Source organism: Diabrotica virgifera, chromosome 6 (genome assembly GCF_917563875.1).
Source record: "Diabrotica virgifera virgifera chromosome 6, PGI_DIABVI_V3a".
Taxonomy (NCBI): domain Eukaryota; kingdom Metazoa; phylum Arthropoda; class Insecta; order Coleoptera; family Chrysomelidae; genus Diabrotica; species Diabrotica virgifera.
The window spans coordinates 133,955,696-133,977,686 of NC_065448.1; the positions used below are offsets into that span (position 1 = coordinate 133,955,696).

A 21,991-nucleotide genomic window follows, 5' to 3' on the forward strand; every position below is an offset into this window, starting at 1 on the left:
CGGTCAGACCACGAAAACGGCACATGTATTTTTTCCGACAGAACAGACTTAAACTCTCCGAACAGAGATTAAACTCTCATGCAAAAATCAGACTGCTATTTATCACCAAATTGGCGTTTTAATGAGTGGAACATGTAGAATATGTCAAATGACAGGAATTATGACAGGTGATAAATAGCAGTCTGATTTTTGCATGAGAGTTTAATCTCTGTTCGGAGAGTTTATGTCTGTTCTGTCGGACAAAACAAATGTGCCATTTTCGTGTTCTGACCGTTCCAAATTTTTGACCTGTTCCACAATTAAAACTGCCCCTGTTCCAGTGTTCTCATATATCAAAGTTTATCCGACTAGACACCCTTAAGCTATTAATAAATTTTTAGCTTGCTATTAATCAATTTTTTTTTCATACGCGGGATCCAGACCTATGGTAGCATAATATCATATTATGATGCTGCAATAAATTTATTTTAAAGATTCGTCTTTATCAATCCACCTAATGTTTCTAGTTTCTTTTCCATTGTCACTGCAACATTTTTACGTTTTGTTACCATTACGTAGACAAAGCAAACACAATCTGAAGCACGATTACATTACAGAACGGAAGTGATTAATAGGCTGTACTACACACAATACGGTCACAAGGAACAATGTTGTTATTTAAGAACAGACAAGACCATTGTTTTAAAAAAGAATTTTTAAATAGTCACGTCTTTTTTAAACAATGCTAAGACAGTTTGACATAAATAAAGAAAAAGGAATACAGACAGGTGTCTGTTCTTTCCGATAAGCTGAGACGGTCGCTCTGGCTGCCGCCGTGTGCATGAATCATTTTTACTATTGTACTTATGTGTTCAAATTACACAAATACACATTATCTCTGAAATATTATTTGGCCTACATACATTTTTATTTGATAAAATTGTTAAATTGTTTATTTGTTAAATTTTTGTCTGATGAAAATCGGTCCGGGTTAGCCGGACTTCCGGGTTATCGGGGGCCGACTTATCGGGGTTCCACTGTATGTGAATATAAATAATAATATACATACAATTAAAATAACTTTATCAGTAATACTAAAAAAAAAAATTATTTATTTCCTTCGATTTTCCACGAACTTCGAACTTTTTGTCCCATATATGTATAACTTTTTGCGTTAGAAAATATAATATTTTATACATAAAAAAATCAAAATTACATTGCTATTTATCACCAGCATTTAACTGCACATAACTACAATCGGCAGTTATAGTCGATTCGCTAATCTGAGACACAACTATCTACACTACAATCACAATAAAAATTCACTATATAGAAATAAACAAACAAAGACACGTTTAATGTTGGAGGAGCACTCCCAAATCATGATTTGGGAGTGCTCCTCGCGCTTGTTTATTTCTAGTGCATTTTTATTGTGATTGTAGTTAGACAGTTGTGTCTCAGATTAGCGAATCGACTATACAGTTGTTTTCCATGACATACGTATTTACTTTGCACTATTAATTTGTATAATTATTAGCAACTGACGTTCTGCGTGACAGCAATTGCAGTTAGATGTCGGAATCAGTCTCATACAAATTAATAGTGCAAAATAGTGACGTCTGTCACGGCGACAACTGCAACAGCCGTCTGCCGTCGATGTCGGAACCGTACCTTTACAGGTTTCGAACGTCGGACTACGAAAACGTCCCAGGAATTTTGTCGGACAGAACTTCCAATTGATTCTTTTACCCTTTCATTAAATTCTCATGAAAAATTTAGACTGCTAGTTATAACCAATATAATTCCTGTCATTAAACATGTTCTATGTGCCAAGCTTGTTAAAATGCCCAACATTTTTGTCGGAAAAACATTTTTTCATATATCCCTTTCAGCCCTGATTTTTTTTTTTAGTGAAAATGAAGTTTCCCTTTGAATAAATACGATATACGGTATCTAAAAAGGTGTAAAAATGCAGAAAAAAATCATTGTTTGAATCTGTCACAAATGACATGTCACGTTCGTGCGCTCTCGGCTTATGTTCTATGAATGCAGGATCGTAAGTGTATGAAAAAATTCATTTTTATTAAACGTAAAACACCATTAGGGCCAAATAAAAATTATTTTTATAATTGTTTAATATGCTATTACATACTAACTAAAATAGAACAAAAATTTTTTGCTGAAATGTCATGTTTTTCCATTGCCTCCTTCCTGAAGAAGAGCTCATTGAAGAAACAGGTTCTTCATCTAATAGAGTTTCTTCAATATCCTTGTCATCGGTGTTATTTTTAAACATTTGAACGTCAAAAGCAACATCATTTTCGCCATCTCAATCTTCTATTTCGGACTAGTTACCATCATTTAACACCTCTAGAGCCAAATCGTGGGTGAGAGGCACACCTGTAATTAGAAAAAATACTTTTATCATTAAAATAGAGAAAAATTAATAAAAAGTCAAACCAATAAATATTTAGTATTTTTAATTTCCTGCTATTGAAAATTGAATGTGTGACGGCAACTCACTATCGTGATATTCAAATATTACGGGACAAGATCTCTACAAACAAACCAATAATTTCTTAAATTTTGAAGTTGAAACTTTATCTATACCACAACCCAGTTACAATAACATAAACACTTCACAACATATTGATATCTCTCCTAGTAAAAATCTGTTTATTTTGATATTGGTACCCACATAAACATGAGCTCACGATCGTGTCATCCGGTCACGAAAGGGATATTATACCCTATTAACCTTTAACTACACGCGCTGGCGTACTTTGTACGCCAGATTTAAGAATTCTACTGCAATTATATTTAAAAATTTAATTTATGCCCTTGTTTATCTCTCTAACCTGTCACTGGAATGTGCTTTGCAATTTGGTTTTAGTTTCGTTATAATCGGCGTTCTGGGTAAATCGTAATTTACAGTTTATTATTTGTTGTTTCCGGTGGTGGACAATATACGCCACAATTACATTAATATAAGTCGTAATATAAGTACATATTTCAATTATTTTTTAGTCATTAGGGCACAAAATACATTTTTCTTTATAAACAATACTTTTTCTCCTGTAAAAATCACATTTCAAAAAAATTTTTTTTTAGTAATTTTATTTATCATGGAATCCAGTTATTCCATGATTCCAGTTATAAATCCCAATTGGCTTACTGAGAAGCAACTCGCAAGTATTCACTGATGCCGAAAAAGGTTTATAACAAACAACTAAGTGCATTTTTTCAAAAAAAAAAAATAAACAGATCCGCTGTTTTTAAGTGTATTTTCTTGTGGCGTATAAAGTACGCCACGCGTGTAGTTATGTGATAACTTGATGCGCGGGTAGTTAAAGGTTAAACGAACATACGCCTGTTTTGGATTATTTCGACAACGAATATTTTACTGTGCAAAATAAGAAGAACGAAAGTAAATTGCAAATTACGTTGTTGTTTATTGGAATAATTATTAGCGCCATTTACTTTCGTACTTCTTATGTTGCACAGTAAAATATTCGTTGTCGAAGTAATCCAAAACAGGCGTATGTTCGTGGAATGGCCCATACCTGCTGGTTTTCACAATCATAAACTTGTCAGAATGACACTATTTTATTATCCAAGACAATAAACTGCTTCAAACAAATTTCACAATTGAGGGTCTTAGATGCTAAGGGGTACAAGTGATAAAATGGTTTAGTTGAGAAAAACGAAGTCAAAGTTAATTTTACATAGTAAATTCTACAGTGAATTATATACTTATGGACTTATTTTGAATTAATATTATACATTCTATCTATTTAATTGTGACTATTTTTATAAAGTTAGTATTTATCATCATTGAAAATATTAGAAAATTTGAAAAAAAAAGTTTGCACTTCTACCCCTCTGCTTCAAATTTCGCACTGGTTTCTCTTTGCCACTTGAGTAGGTATCTTACGAACGTTTTAAAGTAAAATAAAAAAAAAATACGTTAGAACATTTTATTCTTCAAAAATAAGAGACCATATTGAGACCAGGTCCAGTTCAGTGATTCCTTCATCTTCTAATGGAGTATCCACTTCCTATTCTTGGGAATTTCTTTAATTTTGTGGTTTATTAAATATTTTGCGGTTTCGACCTTAGGCTATTGATTATGTACTATAGAAAGGAACTACAACGTTAACGGGGTTTTATTATTTCATATGGTCAATGAATCTCTATATATGAAAAAACCGCGGAGTGCTACCATTTAAATGGGTGCGTTTTTGAGAAATGGGTGAATTAGTCCCTGGGCACAGGTTACATTAGGGTGAGTTCTATGCACTTTTGGTACAAATACGTCTACATAAAAATTGTTTCTGGTTAAATTTCCTATCTAAATATAACTTTTTGGAGTCAAATATACTTTTTTTTTACAAAAATATATTCAAAAGAAAAAGCACAAAGAAACCCAAAAGAAAGAAATTTTGTTTTTTGTCCCATAACTTTTGTCCACGGGGATATAGGTATAGGCATTGCTTCACAGAAAAGAAACTTAAATATTTTCTCTTTAAAATGATGTTTGGTAGAGGTCATTAGGATTTACAGTTTTCGAAATATGATATTTCAAACTTCGCCACTCACAGCAATTTTCCTTGTTATTTCGCAAATATTGTTCTGTAACATTTTTCTACGCAACTTTAGGCATATGCAATGGTACATGTAAGAGGAATAGAAATCAATTACCTTTAAAATGTTCTACTGTATAATGTTGTACGACTTCTTTTAAAGAGGTTATCTTTTTCAAGATTTTATATTTTTAACGAGTTTTTACGATTATTTTTTAAATTACCCATTATAACTTTTTTTTCTACATTTAGGTTATATTATATAATAAAAAATAAAGCTTATTCTGTTTACTTAAATATGGTGTATTATAAAAAATTCTAGCATTATTTTTGAATAAGATATGCTTTTTCAAAATGTAATAAGTACTTGCAACGATTTTTGATTTTAGGATTATTTTTTAAATTTCTCATTATAACTTTTTTATGTAATTGTGTGTTATGATTGAATCTTATTTTTTTATAGGTAATACTTTGGATCCACTTGACTCGGGCAAACTTAAAAATATGGATTAATTCCAATATTTACTGTCAAAGCTCCTGCACCACAAGCTTTCCTTGAAAAAATAGCATGTAAATGTACCAAAGCATGTACAAAAAACTAGTTGTTCAATATTCTGCAAAGTGTGCATGTGCATGGGTACTAATTGTGGGAACTCTAAGATACCTGAGGTGTCAGAGGAAGATATTGAAGCTACTGCTAACGAAGAGATGGACTTTGATTTTGAAATTTTTTTAAATGTCAACGTTTAAATAATTTTAACTAAAGTTATGTTTTCTAAGACTAATGTTAAAGTAATTTTTGTAAAAGAAATAATTTTAAATAATACAGGTAAAAATATATCAAAGAATCTCTCATTTTTCCATTATTTAAATATATATGATACACCATTTTAAAGAACAGAAAGTAAGACCTCTTTATTAAGCAATATATAGTATATTCATGTACAAAAAAAAAAAGTTATAATTAGAAATTTAAAAAATAATCCTAAAATCAAAAATCGTTGCAAGCACTTATTACATTTTGAAAAATAATATCTTATTCAAAAATAACCTAGAATTTTTTGTAATACGCCATTGTAAAGTAAACAAAATAAGCTTTTTTTATTATATAATATAATATTTATTATAATAATATATTATATATTGTTGTGATCTGCTTCTTATTTATTTTATATTGATTATTATTTATTTAATTAATCATTTAATTGTCGCAAATCATATATCAAAATTGAATAAAAAATCTCAGGGTGCCTTTTAATATATAAAAAAAACCAAATTATCTTACGTTATATTTTTCTTCTCTCGTGGGTTCAGTATCTCTGAATTGATCCTAATCGGGATAAAATAGGGAAAAGAAATAAAGCAAACTATTAAAATAAAAATACAGAATTGTCTTTTATTTATCAAATTAATACTCTGAAAACTATCGAATCTAAAAAAACCTGTGGACACAGATGTCCGAATGAAATTTATACCACTTAAAATTATTATCTTTACAAAAAAACAATTTATCGGTTTGTTCCCGATGACTTTGGTAAAACAAATTAATCCAAACAAATTTATGTCTTCGCAAGGTTACCTATATTTACTATTTATATTTTGAAATATTGGAACTTTAATTCATATGCTTTTTACTCAAAAATTTATTTCCCGAACATAAAAATCTCTTTCACATAAATTGACTGACCTTTTGCTTCCCTCACTCGGATGTCTTCTCGTGACCCCAAACAGCTCTCCCTCGTTGATTATGTTAAAGGCTACTCATCAAAGCCTCTCTCCGTTGTCCAGCTTCAAAACTGTCAGCATACCAGCACTAATTCTCCAACAAACCGTGTTTCTTTGACACGTTCTCGATTCAACAAAACTCCAAAAATTCTCTGCTCTCCTTCTCACAATACTACAGAATCAAAGAGGTATTTCGTCTCGATTTGATCTGTCTCTCGTTCCACTTTTCAACACTATTCTCCACTATCAACCAGCCACTGATATATGCTAACTATCTACTCCACTTAACACGTCGAAACCGCTCTTTCTCGCTGCCAACAACATAATGAATCCTTTTTCAACCTCTCTCAATCATTCAATCCGTCTTTTCCCCTTCCACATTCCAAGAATCAAAACATTGATTTTTCCATTTGACAAACAACAGTCACCCTCAAATTTGTTCCGACAATCCTAATTGCTTTCGGAGAAACTCTCCCACATATACTCGTATTGAAATGAAGATATTAAAATTCCAACTTTCTTTTCAATTATCAATTTCGAGAAATATTGATAATTACCTATACAGTAAACAATTTTTTTCCATTTTAAATCTAAATACATAGTTCTTTTCACTTTAATTATTCACAAAAGTCTTTAATGGTTCCGCGGAAAGCTCGTTAAAAGAGAAATCTATTTACATCCTAACTAAATTCTAATAAATTTTAAAACAGCTCAATACACAGGGTGTATCAAATTTATGTGCCCGCGTTATTAAAAAAAATTTAATTTAATTTTTATTTTGCTTTTGATTGATAAAATGCAAACACAATAACATCCCCGCCTTGTTTTGAGATAAAATCAGTATTATTAAGTGCAACAAAAAAAAAATTTGATTTTCTCTCGACAACAACACTTTTCTCTTGTTATCATATTATCCTAACCTAATTCTCTTATCCTACCTTAAATTTTATGCATTTGTCTTTATTCGTGGTATTTGTACACATCATGGATATTGTAAACTCCTCGTATCTTTTCTGAATCCACATGCCTCAGGACATAACTGTTTATTCCATTTTCATTGTGCACGATGTATGGACCCTCGAAAATAGGCATTAGTTTTGCGCAAACGTCCCCAGTGAGATTTGATACTCGTAAAGCCCTTACCAGCACCTTTTCTCCCTTCTGAAAAGTCACTGGGCGTCGTCTCCTATTATGATTTTGTCTTTGGAGATATTTTTCATTACTGCGCTGCAGCCTCCTTTGCACAATTTCCAAGACTTGTTGGTATTCCCTCTGCTCAGGTTCTTCCCATGGCCGTAATGGCATAACACCCTTCATGATATATTCCGGAGTCTCTTTTGTCACCGTACTTGGATTCGTGTTTAAGTAGTTTTCTATTTCTGCCACTTTCCTGTCCCATCGTCTATGTTGTCCATTTGCAGCAATGCGAAGGAATTTCGTAGTCTCCTGTATAAAACGCTATGAAGGATTACTTTGAGGATGTCGGATACTGACGAAATTTGTCCCTATTCCCCTGTCTTGAAGCTGTCCCTTGAAACGCTCACTCCGGAAATACGTCGCATTGTCTAACAGAATTCTTCTTGGTGTTCCTACGGTGGCTATAAAATTGTCAATCTTTCTCATTATTTCTGCCCCCTTTGTTGTACGGCAACTGTATAACTTTACGTATTTTGAAAATATATCAACCATCACCAAAATATGCTTGTTCCTTTGCGTGGTCAGTATCAGGTCACTTAACATATCTATTGCCACAATATAAAAACCAGCCATACCTTCCTGCTACCGATATGCCCATTGTCATTGTGTAATTTTTGTATGATCCTCTCTGCCAATGTCTGTGTTACCAAATATAGTTCCTTTCCATCGATTCTTTTGAAGAATATGTCATTTTCTCTCTCCGCTCTTCTTTTTTCCTTTTCCTCCAGTTCTTCTTGATTTATTCTTATTTCGTTTAACGAAAATAGACCTTCCTCTTGTGTCAAGATATTTAGTCCCGCCTGAAAAACAATTCCTTCCTTTTTTCCAGTGTCTTCATCACGTGTGAGGGCGTCGGCTATAATGTTGTCTTTTCCTTTTATGTATCGAAACTCAAAATCATACTCCTGCAGCAACAAAATTCTTCGATGTATACGATTGTTAACCAGTCGATTTTTCATGATATGCACTAAATCTGCGTGATCTGTTTCAGTTGTAAATTTTGCTCCCAATAGATAAAACCTTAACTTATTTACACAAAAAAGTACGCTAGCAAACTCTAATTCAGTCACACTGTATTTTCTTTCGTGCGTTTTTGTCACCCGGGAAATAAAACAAATTGGCACTTCTTGATTGTTCTGTATCTGCGACAAAGCTCCCGCGAATTTTTGGATGGACGCATCAGTTCGTAATATGAAAGGTAAATTGTACATGGGATGATATATTTTAGTTCCTTTCGAGAATTCTTCTTTTAATATTTGGAAAGCTTTCTCTTGTTCTTCTTTCCAATTCCATTTAACACCTTTTTTCAGTAATTTTATCAATGGAATCTCCTTCTGGCTTAAATCAGGAATTAGTTTTTTGAAATAGTTGATCGTACCAAGAAAACCTCTCAATGTTTTTAAATTCGTTGGCCTTGGGTATTCATCTATGAGTTTTATCCGGTCCTCGGCTAAACTAACTGTTTTTGTTTCCAATTTAAAACCCAAATATGTCACTTCTTTTTGAAAAAATTGACATTTTTCAATATTCAATTTTAATCCGGCCTTTTCCAGCTCTTCTAATATAATTTTTATGTGTTTTAAATGACTCGATTTATCTGGTGAAAAGATTAGTAACTCGTCAATGTAGTGTACTATAAAATCTTCATACCTGTTTAATATTGTATGCAGAGCTCTTACCAGTGCTGCACAAGCACTTTGTAACCCAAAAGGCACTACTTTAAATCGGTACACAATACTATCGATCGAAAAAGCGGTGTAGTTTCTACAGTTTTCTGCTAAAGGTATTAACCAAAAACTATGTTTTAAGTCAATTTTAGAAAAAATATGTGATCCTGTAATGCTCCCAAAAATAGCCTCGATGTTGAGAGGTGATTCATATTGAGATACCGTGTGTTGATTTATATTCCGGGCATCCAAACATAGTCTCAATTCTCCACTGCTTTTTTTAACAATCACGATTGGGTTGATATACGGAGAGTCACATCTCTCTATGATTTGATTTTCTAACATTTCATTGATTTCTCCTTTCACCTCCTGTCGGTACTTATATGGGATGGGGTAAGTTTTCGATCGAAAATTTCCTAAGTCTTTCACCTCAAATGGATGTTCATACTTTTTGGCTACTCTGTTTTCTTCATTTATTAAATTTTCATATTCCCTCAATATTTCACGCAGTTCCTTCTCCTTTTCTTCTCCACATATCAATTTTATTTCTTTCTCCTCCGATTCTTTACACATGTTTATTGTGTATTCTGCATCCTCCATTTTGCATACTTCTTCGTCAAATACCACAGTTTCCATGATATCTTTTTCGTTCTCTTTTTCTACTGTCAATCTTTCTTCTTCTTTTTCTTCTGTTCGGCTCATCTCTTTTTTCGAGGAATCCCCGAGCTTCATTGTTTTTACTTATCTTCTCCTTCTTTCTTTTCTTCTTTTTCTGTCCTTGCTTAATTGCCAAATTCATTTCCACCGTTTGTTTTTTGTCTGCATTATCCTTTTTCCGTTTCTCATGTTCCTTGTCCATTTCCAGAATGTTAGGTTTTTCTTCTTTTCCATCTGTGATTTTCATCGTGTTATTTTTGAAATCTATCACCACATGTTTTTCTGACAATTCATCCACTCCTACGATCATATCATGCATCATGTTTGGCATTATAACACATTGTAGTGCATAAAATTTCTTCCCCAATCGAACCCTTATTCATATTCCTTCATTTATTGTTGCCAAAGTCCGTTTATTTGCGCCCACTAAATTTACCCTGGGAATTTTGTAAATCAAATTCGTCAAATCAACCTCTTCTATTACTTTCCTGTTAATCAAAGTAATTTCTGAACCAGTATCAATCATAATTTTAATCGGTTTCTCATTTATAAAACCATCTACCAATTTTAAATTAGATCCATTTTCTTTATCATTATTTCCTGCTAATTTAATAAATTCCTTCGGGTGACAAAAAATTCCTGTTTGCTCTTTTGTTTTTAGTGAGCGCTTTCGTGAAAAGACGCTTGCTGTTCTTCTTCGCTTCTTCTTCCGTCGCTTTGTCTCTCATCCTCATATTCATATATTTGCGTGTTGTTTACCGCTCTTCTGTTTTCTCTTTGTCTGTCGGACCCGTATCGGTTTCCACGATTTTCCTGTTCACTCCTTCTATTATCTTTTCTGTCCTCTTGATTTGTGCGGGTGTTATTTCTATTCTGGTTTTGGTTTGGTTTCCATTGCCGATTTCTTTGTTCATAGTTTCCTCTTCCGTTGTCTCTATTTTCGTTTTCTCTTCTTGTATAATCTCTCCTAAAGTTCTGTCTTCTATCTCTATAGTCTCGATTTTCGCGTTGTCTATAATTATCTTGCGATCTTCTTATTTCTCTTTCTCTCATTTTTGCTTCTCGTATTTGCAAAAATTGGCACAAACTGTCGATATCTTTGTAGTTTTGTAGAGTTATGTGATCTTCTAAGGTATCTTCAAAATGTCTGGCTATCAGTTCTACTAGCTGTTCGGAAGAATAATTGTACTGTAGATGTTTTGCATTATTATATAATTGTAGTGCATATGTTTTCTCTGAAATACCCATTCTATCATGGTACCTCCCATTTTGCAATTCCTTGTTTATTTCTAGCTGTTGTATTTTTCCCCAGAAATAACTCAGGAACTTTTGTTCGAATTTATGCCAATTGTCCCATTCTTCTTCTTTGCTATCGAACCATAAACTTGCCTCATCTTTAAGATGGTTCCTTATCGTTTCTTTGGCTGTCTCGAAGTTACCGATGTGTCGTATTTTCTTTTTCAAGTTGTTTATGAAAATTACTGGGTGTAATTTTTTTACATCCCCGCCAAACCTTATTTTCACTTCCTCTGAACTATGGATAATCGTTTCTCTTCTTTCTCCGAAATTCTGTTGTTTTCTGATATCATCAATTAGTTTTTCATTATTTCGGCATCTTTCTTCTATTTCTTTCTTGTCTTCTTGTAAAGCATTTTCAAATTTATTTTCCAACTTATTCTCCAAATTTTCTAGTTCCTTTTTCTGGCAATTTGTTAACTCCTCCATTTTATCTTGAATTTTCATTTCTTGTTCTTTCATGTGATCCTTCATTCTCATTTCTTGTTCTTGCATGTGATCTTTAATTTTCATTTCATACTTTTCTATGCGTTCCTCCATTTTCTTGTTGTTCTCTTCTATGGCTTGTTTTGTTTCCTTCTGATTTTCTTGCATTATTCTTTTTGTTTCATCCATTTTTTGATCCATTTTTTGTTGTGTTTCATCCATTTTCTGTTGTGTTTCATCCATTTTTTGTTGTGGTTCATCCATTTTTTGTTGTGTTTCATCCATTTTCTGTTCCATTTTTTGTGACTGGAGTTGCATCAGTTGTAATATTTTATCTATTCCTGATAATTCCTGATTTTCTGATGCCATGATTGTTGTTTCGAAAATGTCTTCTTGTTTTTTGTTTTCTTTGCTTTTGCTTCTGGTTGTTATCGACATGTAGTTAAATTTTATCCCCGCCTAATATGAAATTCGAAAATACCTTGTATGCTGTCGAGACGAAAATTTTTCTCTCCCCAAATATAATCAATTTATCCCACAAATTTTTAAATATTTCAAAATTCAAATCAATCAAAAATAAAATAAATATGTAAAATTGTACCTAGATAAAAAAATTAAGTAAAACAAATATTTCAAAAATTTTAAATATATCAAACTCTTTCCGACGGGCAAATAAATTTTCCTTCACCTGTTTTTTCCGTTTCCTATTCCCTTCAAATTCACAACCAGAGATACTTTAAGGCCCTAACGTTGGCTCGCCATGTTGTTGTGATCTGCTTCTTATTTATTTTATATTGATTATTATTTATTTAATTAATCATTTAATTGTCGCAAATCATATATCAAAATTGAATAAAAAATCTCAGGGTGCCTTTTAATATATAAAAAAAACCAAATTATCTTACGTTATATTTTTCTTCTCTCGTGGGTTCAGTATCTCTGAATTGATCCTAATCGGGATAAAATAGGGAAAAGAAATAAAGCAAACTATTAAAATAAAAATACAGAATTGTCTTTTATTTATCAAATTAATACTCTGAAAACTATCGAATCTAAAAAAACCTGTGGACACAGATGTCCGAATGAAATTTATACCACTTAAAATTATTATCTTTACAAAAAAACAATTTATCGGTTTGTTCCCGATGACTTTGGTAAAACAAATTAATCCAAACAAATTTATGTCTTCGCAAGGTTACCTATATTTACTATTTATATTTTGAAATATTGGAACTTTAATTCATATGCTTTTTACTCAAAAATTTATTTCCCGAACATAAAAATCTCTTTCACATAAATTGACTGACCTTTTGCTTCCCTCACTCGGATGTCTTCTCGTGACCCCAAACAGCTCTCCCTCGTTGATTATGTTAAAGGCTACTCATCAAAGCCTCTCTCCGTTGTCCAGCTTCAAAACTGTCAGCATACCAGCACTAATTCTCCAACAAACCGTGTTTCTTTGACACGTTCTCGATTCAACAAAACTCCAAAAATTCTCTGCTCTCCTTCTCACAATACTACAGAATCAAAGAGGTATTTCGTCTCGATTTGATCTGTCTCTCGTTCCACTTTTCAACACTATTCTCCACTATCAACCAGCCACTGATATATGCTAACTATCTACTCCACTTAACACGTCGAAACCGCTCTTTCTCGCTGCCAACAACATAATGAATCCTTTTTCAACCTCTCTCAATCATTCAATCCGTCTTTTCACCTTCCACATTCCAAGAATCAAAACATTGATTTTTCCATTTGACAAACAACAGTCACCCTCAAATTTGTTCCGACAATCCTAATTGCTTTCGGAGAAACTCTCCCACATATACTCGTATTGAAATGAAGATATTAAAATTCCAACTTTCTTTTCAATTATCAATTTCGAGAAATATTGATAATTACCTATACAGTAAACAATTTTTTTCCATTTTAAATCTAAATACATAGTTCTTTTCACTTTAATTATTCACAAAAGTCTTTAATGGTTCCGCGGAAAGCTCGTTAAAAGAGAAATCTATTTACATCCTAACTAAATTCTAATAAATTTTAAAACAGCTCAATATACAGGGTGTATCAAATTTATGTGCCCGCGTTATTAAAAAAAATTTAATTTAATTTTTATTTTGCTTTTGATTGATAAAATGCAAACACAATAATATACTTTATATAATATAATATTATATAATATATAATATATTAAATAATATTATTTTATTTTTATATTATATTATAAGAAATCGTTAAAAGTATAAAACCTTGATAAACCATAATCTCTTTAAAAAAAGTCATACAACGTTATACAGTAGAGCATTTTAAAGGTAATTGATTTCTATTCCTATTACGTGTACCATTGCATATACCTAAAGTTGCGTAGAAAAAAGTTACAGAACAATATTTGCGAAATAACAAGGAAAATTGCCCAAAATTGCTGTGAGTGGCGAACTTTGAAAAATCATATTTCGAAAACTGTAAACCCTAATTACCTCTACTAAACAACATTTTAAAGAAGAAATATGTAGGTTTTTTTTCTGTAAAGCAATGTCTATACCTATATCCTAAAGGACAAAAGTTATGGGACAAAAACAAAATTTCTTTCTTTTGGGTTTCTTTGTGCGTTTTCACTTGAATATATTTTTGTAAAAAAAAGTATCATTGACTTTAAAAAGTGATATTTAGATAGGAAATTTAACCAGGAACAATTTTTATGTAGGTATATTTGTACCAAAAGTGCATAGAACTCACCCTAATGTAACCTGTGCCCAGGGACTAATTCATTATTTCTCAAAAACGCACCCCTTTAAATGGTAGCACTCTGCGGTTTTTTCATATATAGATATCCACTGACCATATGAAATAATAAAACCCCGTTAACGTTGTAGTTCCTTTTAGCTATCTTATTTTGAATATAATCAATAGCCTACCTTCATTGTACCTTAAATTACGGTAAAAATCGTGGTGAATGGGAGTTAATAAAGGGTAAAAGTTGCAACAATTTTTTGTATTTTTTTAATTTTACGGGACCTTGGCGGAGACGCAGAAGTTCGATGACCCATGGAATTTCTGCAGGTTGTCCCACCGTTTTAGTTTTTATCAAATCAACAATGCTAAAGGGAAATCTTCTGACAGTGTATCCTTATAAAACAATGGGCAATGTGTCTGCTTTTCAAAATTAAACGTTCATTTTGTCGTTCATTAACTCGGTTAAGGCAGCTATACTGTTAAAATCATTTACATCCATTTTGTTCACCAAGAAATCAGTTAAAATGTTGTTACTTACTTGTATATTTTGTGTTATTATCTCACGCATTTTGATTACTTTTTTAAGGCAAGCCGCACATCAAAGAAACATGAAACGTAAAACATGAAACATAAAACGTGAAACACGTTTCATGAAAATAAAACAATGCTAAACAAATAGAAGTCCGCATACCAATGAAACGAGTGTGATTCATGCGTGTGAAACATTTTTATCTTCCGAAGGCGCACACCAAAGAAACATGAAACGTGAAACACGTTTCATGGAAATAAAATACTGCTAAACAAATAGACGTCCGCATATCTATGAAACGAGTGTGATTCATGCCCATGAAACATTTTTATCTTCTTGAAACGTGTTTCATGAAATAGGACGTGTTCTATTTTTCGATATCAGTTTCATTGTTTTAACTAATTAATTACATGCGTAAAATGAATGCGACCGAGAATTTAATATTGTATTGGATTCTGTGGTGGAGCAGAAAGAAGAGTTGTACAATAATTATAACCTGAAGTGGTACTCGAATAGACAATAACAAGAAAATATCGTTTTATTAAACCAGGGCACACAATAAAACAATGTAAATGCTTGAATACTCATTCTACAAAATGATTGTTTAGCAAGATGATTATTTAATTCGTTTTCAACCAAATATTATATACTATGGTTATGATTTTTGGACAGTAATAAAAGAGTTGCCACAACAGCAACGACCTCGTCATCATCACTTTCCATTATTTACTATACAAATTTTATTTTTTTTCTTTCATTAGTATATTAGTGTAGGAAACAGAGATTAAACTTCGCAAACTCGACACAAGTCCGGTAATATGTTTTTTCTGGTATATCAAGATGTGCTTATTATGAGACTAACTTTTTTTTAAGATTTGCCCCGGAACACATATTTTCACTCCTTTAAAAGGGGGTAGGGAAAAATCCTACTCCATTAGTAGGGTTTTTTATAAATATATTTATATATACATTTACATATTATGGTTATTGCAAAATCCCTGCGGAAACTACCTCTATCCCTGAAAATCAGTTTGGCGAGCATGTTTTTACCATTTTCTCATTACCTATATATTTTTTTGAAACAACGCTTATACAGAATTAAAGACTACTATTTTCTCTACAAATAAGTTCCCATGCATTTTTTTCGTATAAGCGACAGTTACGGCACAGTGGCGCCGCAAACCTTAAAAATGTTTTGGCGGGCTCCAGTTTTTGTTTTTTTTTTTTTCTTTACCTATTCATTTTATTAATAATATACTTATGACAAATCAAAGAACACACTGTCTGCTACCTATTATGACCTATATATATTTAACTTTCTTTGTGCCTTAAAGCCACAGTGTTGGCCCAGAGTCAATTTTTGCATATTTTCTTTATTCATTTTCCTTTTTTTTTGGGGTGGTTTCGGGGAAAATATGGGGGTGAATTAAACAAATTTGTAAATAATACTTGTACACGGGTAATCGCTGAAAGTTTTTTTACGCTAGCATAAGCGGTTCAGATGGTATATATATATATATATATATATATATATATATATATATATATATATATATATATATATATATATATATATACATCCTACTATCAATTTGGCATCGATACATTATGCATTTACCATCGATTTGGCATCGTCTTGCAAAGTGGCATCTGTATATCGATGCCACTTTACACTACCTTAATAACTTTATTCCTGTACTTGCTACCAGAAGTCTAATCAGCTCGGTAGTTAGAGATTTGATTCCTTGATGTTACTTTAATATATCAGCTTTCCTTGTTTACCTCTTACTAAGTTATATAAGTTTATTCCATAAAATGTTTGAGTCCAAAATGATCGTACAGTGAAAATATTATATACATTTAGTTCAGTGTTTTACCGTTTTGTCGCTGCCGTTATATACATGAAAACGTATATCCCACTTTCATTATCAATCATTTTGGCATCAGAAATTTGGCATCACTGTTGAATACAATATTATTCACAACGAAAAATAGACAATTTGAGAATGTATATATTATTTTCATAAAGAAATCAGTCTGGCATCATGTTTTATTGTTTTCACCCAATTTTGAAAAAATGTGAAAACTTTGTATTATCCACGTCCGTCTGTCCGTCTGTCTGTAACCACAACTCCTCCGTCAATATACCAGCTAGAATGACAAATGAGGTATCAAATGAAAGCTGATAATCCAAGGATGGTACTAAAGGTGAGATATTTGACCTTGGCGGTCTGTCCGTCGGTCTTTACGACCGCGAATATAACTCCTCCATCATTATACCAGGTAGAATGACTCTCTCTCAACAACAACAACGGAGGAGGAGGAAAAGAGAGAGATCTCTCTCAACAACAACAACGGAGGAGGAGGAAAAGAGAGAGAGTCTCTCTCAACAACAACAACGGAGGAGGAGGAAAAGAGAGAGACTCTCTCAACAACAACAACGGAGGAGGAGGAAAAGAGAGAGATCTAAAGGTGAGATATTTGACTTAGGCGGTCTGTGACTCGGTCCCTCCGACCGCGAATATAACTTATCCGTCATTATACCAGGTAGAATGACAAATGAGGTGTCAAATGAAAGCTGATAATCCTAGGATGGTACTAAAGGTGAGATATTTGACCTAGGCTGTCTTTCCGTCGGTCCCTCCGACCGCGAATATAACTCCTCCGTCATTATACCAGGTAGAATGACAAATGAGGTGTCAAAAGAAAGCTTATAATACAAGGATGGTACTAAAGGTGAGATATTTAACTTAGGCGATCTGTGCGCCGGTCCCTCCGACCGCCAATATAACTCCTCCATCATTATACCAGGTAGAATGACAAATGAGGTGTCAAATGAAAGCTTATATTCCAAGGATGGTAATAAGGGTGAGATATTTGACCTAGGCTGTCTTTCCGACGGTCCGTACGACCGGGAATATAACTCCTCCGTCATTATACCATGTAGAATGAGAAATGAGGTGTCAAATGAAGGCTGATATTCCAAGGATGGTACTAAAGGTGAGATATTTGACCTACATGGTCTGTCCGTCGGTCCGTCCGACCGCGAGTATAACTCCTCAATCATTATACCAGGTAGAATGATAAATGAGGTGTCAAATGAAAGCTTATAATCCAAGGATGGTACTAAAGGTGAGATATTTGGCCTAGGCAATCTTTCTGTCGGTCCGTACGACCGCGAATATAACTTCTCCGTCATTATACCAGGTAGAATGACAAATGAGGTGTCAAATGAAAGCTTATATTCCAAGGATGGTACTAAAGGTGAGATATTTGACCCAGGCTGTCTTTCCGTCGGTCCGTACGACCGCGCATATAACCCCTCCGTCGTTATACCAGGTAGAATGACAAATGAGGTGTCAAATGAAAGCTGATAATCCAATGATAGTACTACAGGTGAGCGATTTGACCTAGGCTGTCTTTCCGCCGGTCCGTACGACCGCGACTATAACTTCTGCGTCTTTATACCAAGTAGAATGACGAATGAGGTGTCAAATGAAAGCTGATAATCCAATGATGGTACTACAGGTGAGCGATTTGACCTAAGCTGTCTTTCCGCCGGTCCGTACGACCGCGACTATAACTTCTGCGTCTTTATACCAAGTAGAATGATAAATAAGGTGTCAAATGAAAGCTTATAATCCAAGGATGGTACTAAAAGTGAGATATTTGGCCTAGACAATCTTTCTGTCGGTCCGTACGACCGCGAATATAACTTCTCCGTTATTATACCAGGTAGAACGACAAATAAGGTGTCAAATGTAAGCTGGTAATACAAGGATGGTACTAAAGGTGAGATATTTGACCTAGGCGGTCTGTCGGTGGGTCCGTCCGACCGCGAATGTAACTCCTCTATCATTATACCAGCTATAATAATAAATGAGGTGTCAAATGAAAGCTTATAATCCAAGGATGGTACTAAAGGTGAGATATTTGAGCTGGGTACTCTTTCTGTCGGTCCGTACGACCGCCAATATAACTCCTCCGCCATTATACCGGGTAGAATGACAAATGAGGTGTCAAATAAAAGCTTGTGGGTGAAAACCTAGGACTTACGAAGTCCAATTTAAAAATAGGGCATATCAGAGATATGCCTTAGACATCATAGAAGACAATGACACAGAAAAATCAAACAAGCAATATGTCAAAAGGGCCTTAGTTATGTATCTTCGGTCCTGTTGGTCCAATCGTGATGTATAGCACATCAAATGATAGGATTTGACAAACAGAATACAATGAGAGAAAAATCAAATACAACCTCATGTCAAAAGGGCCTTAGTCGCGTATCTTCGGTCCTATAAGACCAATCGTGACGTACGGCATCTCAAATAATAGGACTTGACAAATAAAATACAATGACACAGAAAAATCAAATACAGCAACAAGTCAAAAGGGCCCTAGTTATGTATATCTAGTCCTATTGGTCCAATTGTGACGTACAGCAGCTCAAATGGTAGGGTTTAATGAACAGAATACAATGACACAGAAAAATCAAATACAGCAATATGTCAAAAGGGCCTTATTTACGTATCTTCGCTCCTATTGGTCCAATCGTGGCGTACAGCACCTAAAATAACTGGATTTGACTAATATAATACAATGACGTATGAAAATCAATTACAGCATCATGTCAAAAGGGCCTTAGTCTTGTATCTACGGTTCTATTGGTTCAATCGTGACGTACAGCGTCTGAAATGATGGGATTTAACTGGCAGAATAAGATGGTGTAGACAAATGAAAATGACGGCATGTAATAACACTTTAAAATTGTAGAAATAAAATGGATTAACACACATGGTATGACATATTAGGTGAGAGTATTTAACAAATAGAATACGATTACATACGTCCAGTTTTTGACAAGCGACTTCTCTACATATGATAAACGCGAAAGGGCCCCAACGTTCACTGCTCGACATAGGCCTCCCGTTCACTGCATATACCCACTGCTTTCTGACGCTGTGACTTGAGAGGATAGGATTTAACGAATAGAACGACAAAGAAGACTAAACAAGGCAGCTCACGGGAAAAACACAACTGTCCGTTTTATACTCTATAGGGAAGCATCAAATATTCAACGTAAGAATATATTAGAGTATAACGGTATGATAAATCTTTTTCTTCTTTTTTTCATTTAGTGCATTCCGTACGTTTTTTAAACATAATCAGGAGAAGTTGTTGAATTTCTGAAGTCTATAAAAGAATTTCTTAACAAACCTTTTTTTAATTGTGTTATGGATTATTTTTAAGAATGTGTTTAAAAGGCAGTTCGCAGGCTTATTGTTCAATGGGCTTATCACTTTCAAGCGCCTGTCTTTTTTGTAGGACTATTAATTGTTACTTGTGATTTCAACCATTCTAGCGGGGCAATGCCTTTTCTATAACTGAAATGAATATTGTTATCCATTTAATTTTTTTCCTCAATTAATTGAATGCCTCCTACTGGTGTTTGGTCTAAGCTTACCGCTTTTCCCCATTTAAGCTAAACTGCTCGTCAAAAGTTAGGGATATAGAAAATTATGCTCATTTTCATAGCTAATTTTTTCGAGAACAGATTAACGGATTCTACTATTTTTTTTTAATATTTTAGATTTTTCTTTAGTATTTACACAGTTGTGCAAAGGTTTACACAAACTTCTTTTTTGTACTTATACCGAGTGGTAGGTATAAGTACAGAAAAGAAATTTGAGTAAACCTCTTGATAGGTATTAGTTACGTATCTTCACTCCCATTGGTCCCAACGTGTCGTACGGCGGCTCAAATCATTGGAATCAGCCAACAGAATACAATGACTAGGGAGCGGATTTATATGCGATCAATTTTGATGAAATATTCGCATATATATGCGGTAAAAAATTACGAAATATGCGCAAGATATGCACAAAAATTCAAAAAATGCGCATTTCGGGAAACCACAAATTTTCTGTCTTATTTAGTAATCTTATTTATTATTTTTCAAATAAAATCATTTTTTATATATGCAATTTATTCACAGTTTTTACAAAAACTGCTACCAATAGTTACCTATTTAAAATAAAACAACAATATCACTATAAATATATCTTCGATTATAATTCACTACAATGTGTTTTTCCAAATTCTTTACGAGGAAACATATTCTTTGATCAGACAAAATATTTTTATAACTTGAAAAACTCCTTTCAACATCGATAATTGGTGCGTATTTAAAATAACTTGTTAATTTCCGTTAGAAAATCGTAAAACTTTGGCTAAAGGTGTAAATTCTCTTAACAATAGAGGATTTAAAAAATCACCAGAATTATAGGTAGGTACCTACCCTAATAGCACAAGGACGTCCAATGGACGTCCAATGGACGTCCTTCACGGACTTTAGGGACGTCCATTGGACGTCCGTTTTCGTCCGAGGAACGTCCTTTATACGTCCTATTTTGGTCCAAATGTCGCGCTACCGAACGTCCATTGGACGTCCATCTAATGTCCGAGGGGACATATATTGGATCTTAATCGGACGTAAATTGGACCTTAATCGGACGTCCTAGGGGACGTAAATTGGACCCTAATCGGACGTAAATTGGACCTTAATCGGACGTAAATTGAACCTTAATCGGACGTAAATTGGACCTTAATCGGACGTAAATTGAACCTTAATCGGACGTAAATTGGACTTTAATCGGACGTAAATTGGACCTTAATCGGACGTAAATGGGACCTTAATTGGACGTAAATTGGACCTTAATCGGAGTAAATTGGATCTTAATCGGACGTCTTAGGGGACGTGAATTGGACCTTAACAGGACGTCCAATTTTGGTCCAAATTCCACGTTGCCAAACGCCCAATGGAGGTCCACCTAACGTCCGAAGGGACGTTCGGTGGACGTCAATTGGGCCTTCATAGGACGTCCCAGTTTGGTCCAATGTATTGCTGCCGATCATCCATCTAACGTCCTGGGAGGACGTTCGGTGGACGTCTAGAGACGATATTTATACCTGTGGAGAATGTATTGTGGGAAATAAAAAATATATTTTTTAAGGAACTTATATTACATCTTATATTAATTTACAATTATTGGATATTAGATTATTTACATTAAATTATAATTACATTTCTCCAAGAAATTAACGCACCACCTTAAAAATGGGCCATTTTTGATGTCTCGAATTTCCTAAAGCCATTGTCCCATCTAAGTGATTTTTTTAATAATATTATAGCC

The 21,991-nt window shown here is 33.6% G+C and overlaps 1 protein-coding gene across 2 annotated transcripts in view; it reads right to left on the reverse strand.

The window, feature by feature from the left end:
- Window positions 1-2,040: 2,040 nt before the first annotated feature.
- The window catches only part of LOC114334657 (gastrula zinc finger protein XlCGF8.2DB-like), a 70,706-nt gene continuing 50,755 nt past the window's right edge, over window positions 2,041-21,991 (reverse strand). For both annotated transcript variants that reach the window (XM_050652865.1, XM_050652866.1), the window contains exon 3: window positions 2,041-2,379. Coding sequence is in view for 1 of the 2 variants with exons in the window: in XM_050652866.1 (XP_050508823.1) it covers window positions 2,327-2,379 (53 nt within the window). In the remaining variant the exon portion in view is untranslated. The remainder of the gene's footprint in view (window positions 2,380-21,991) is intronic.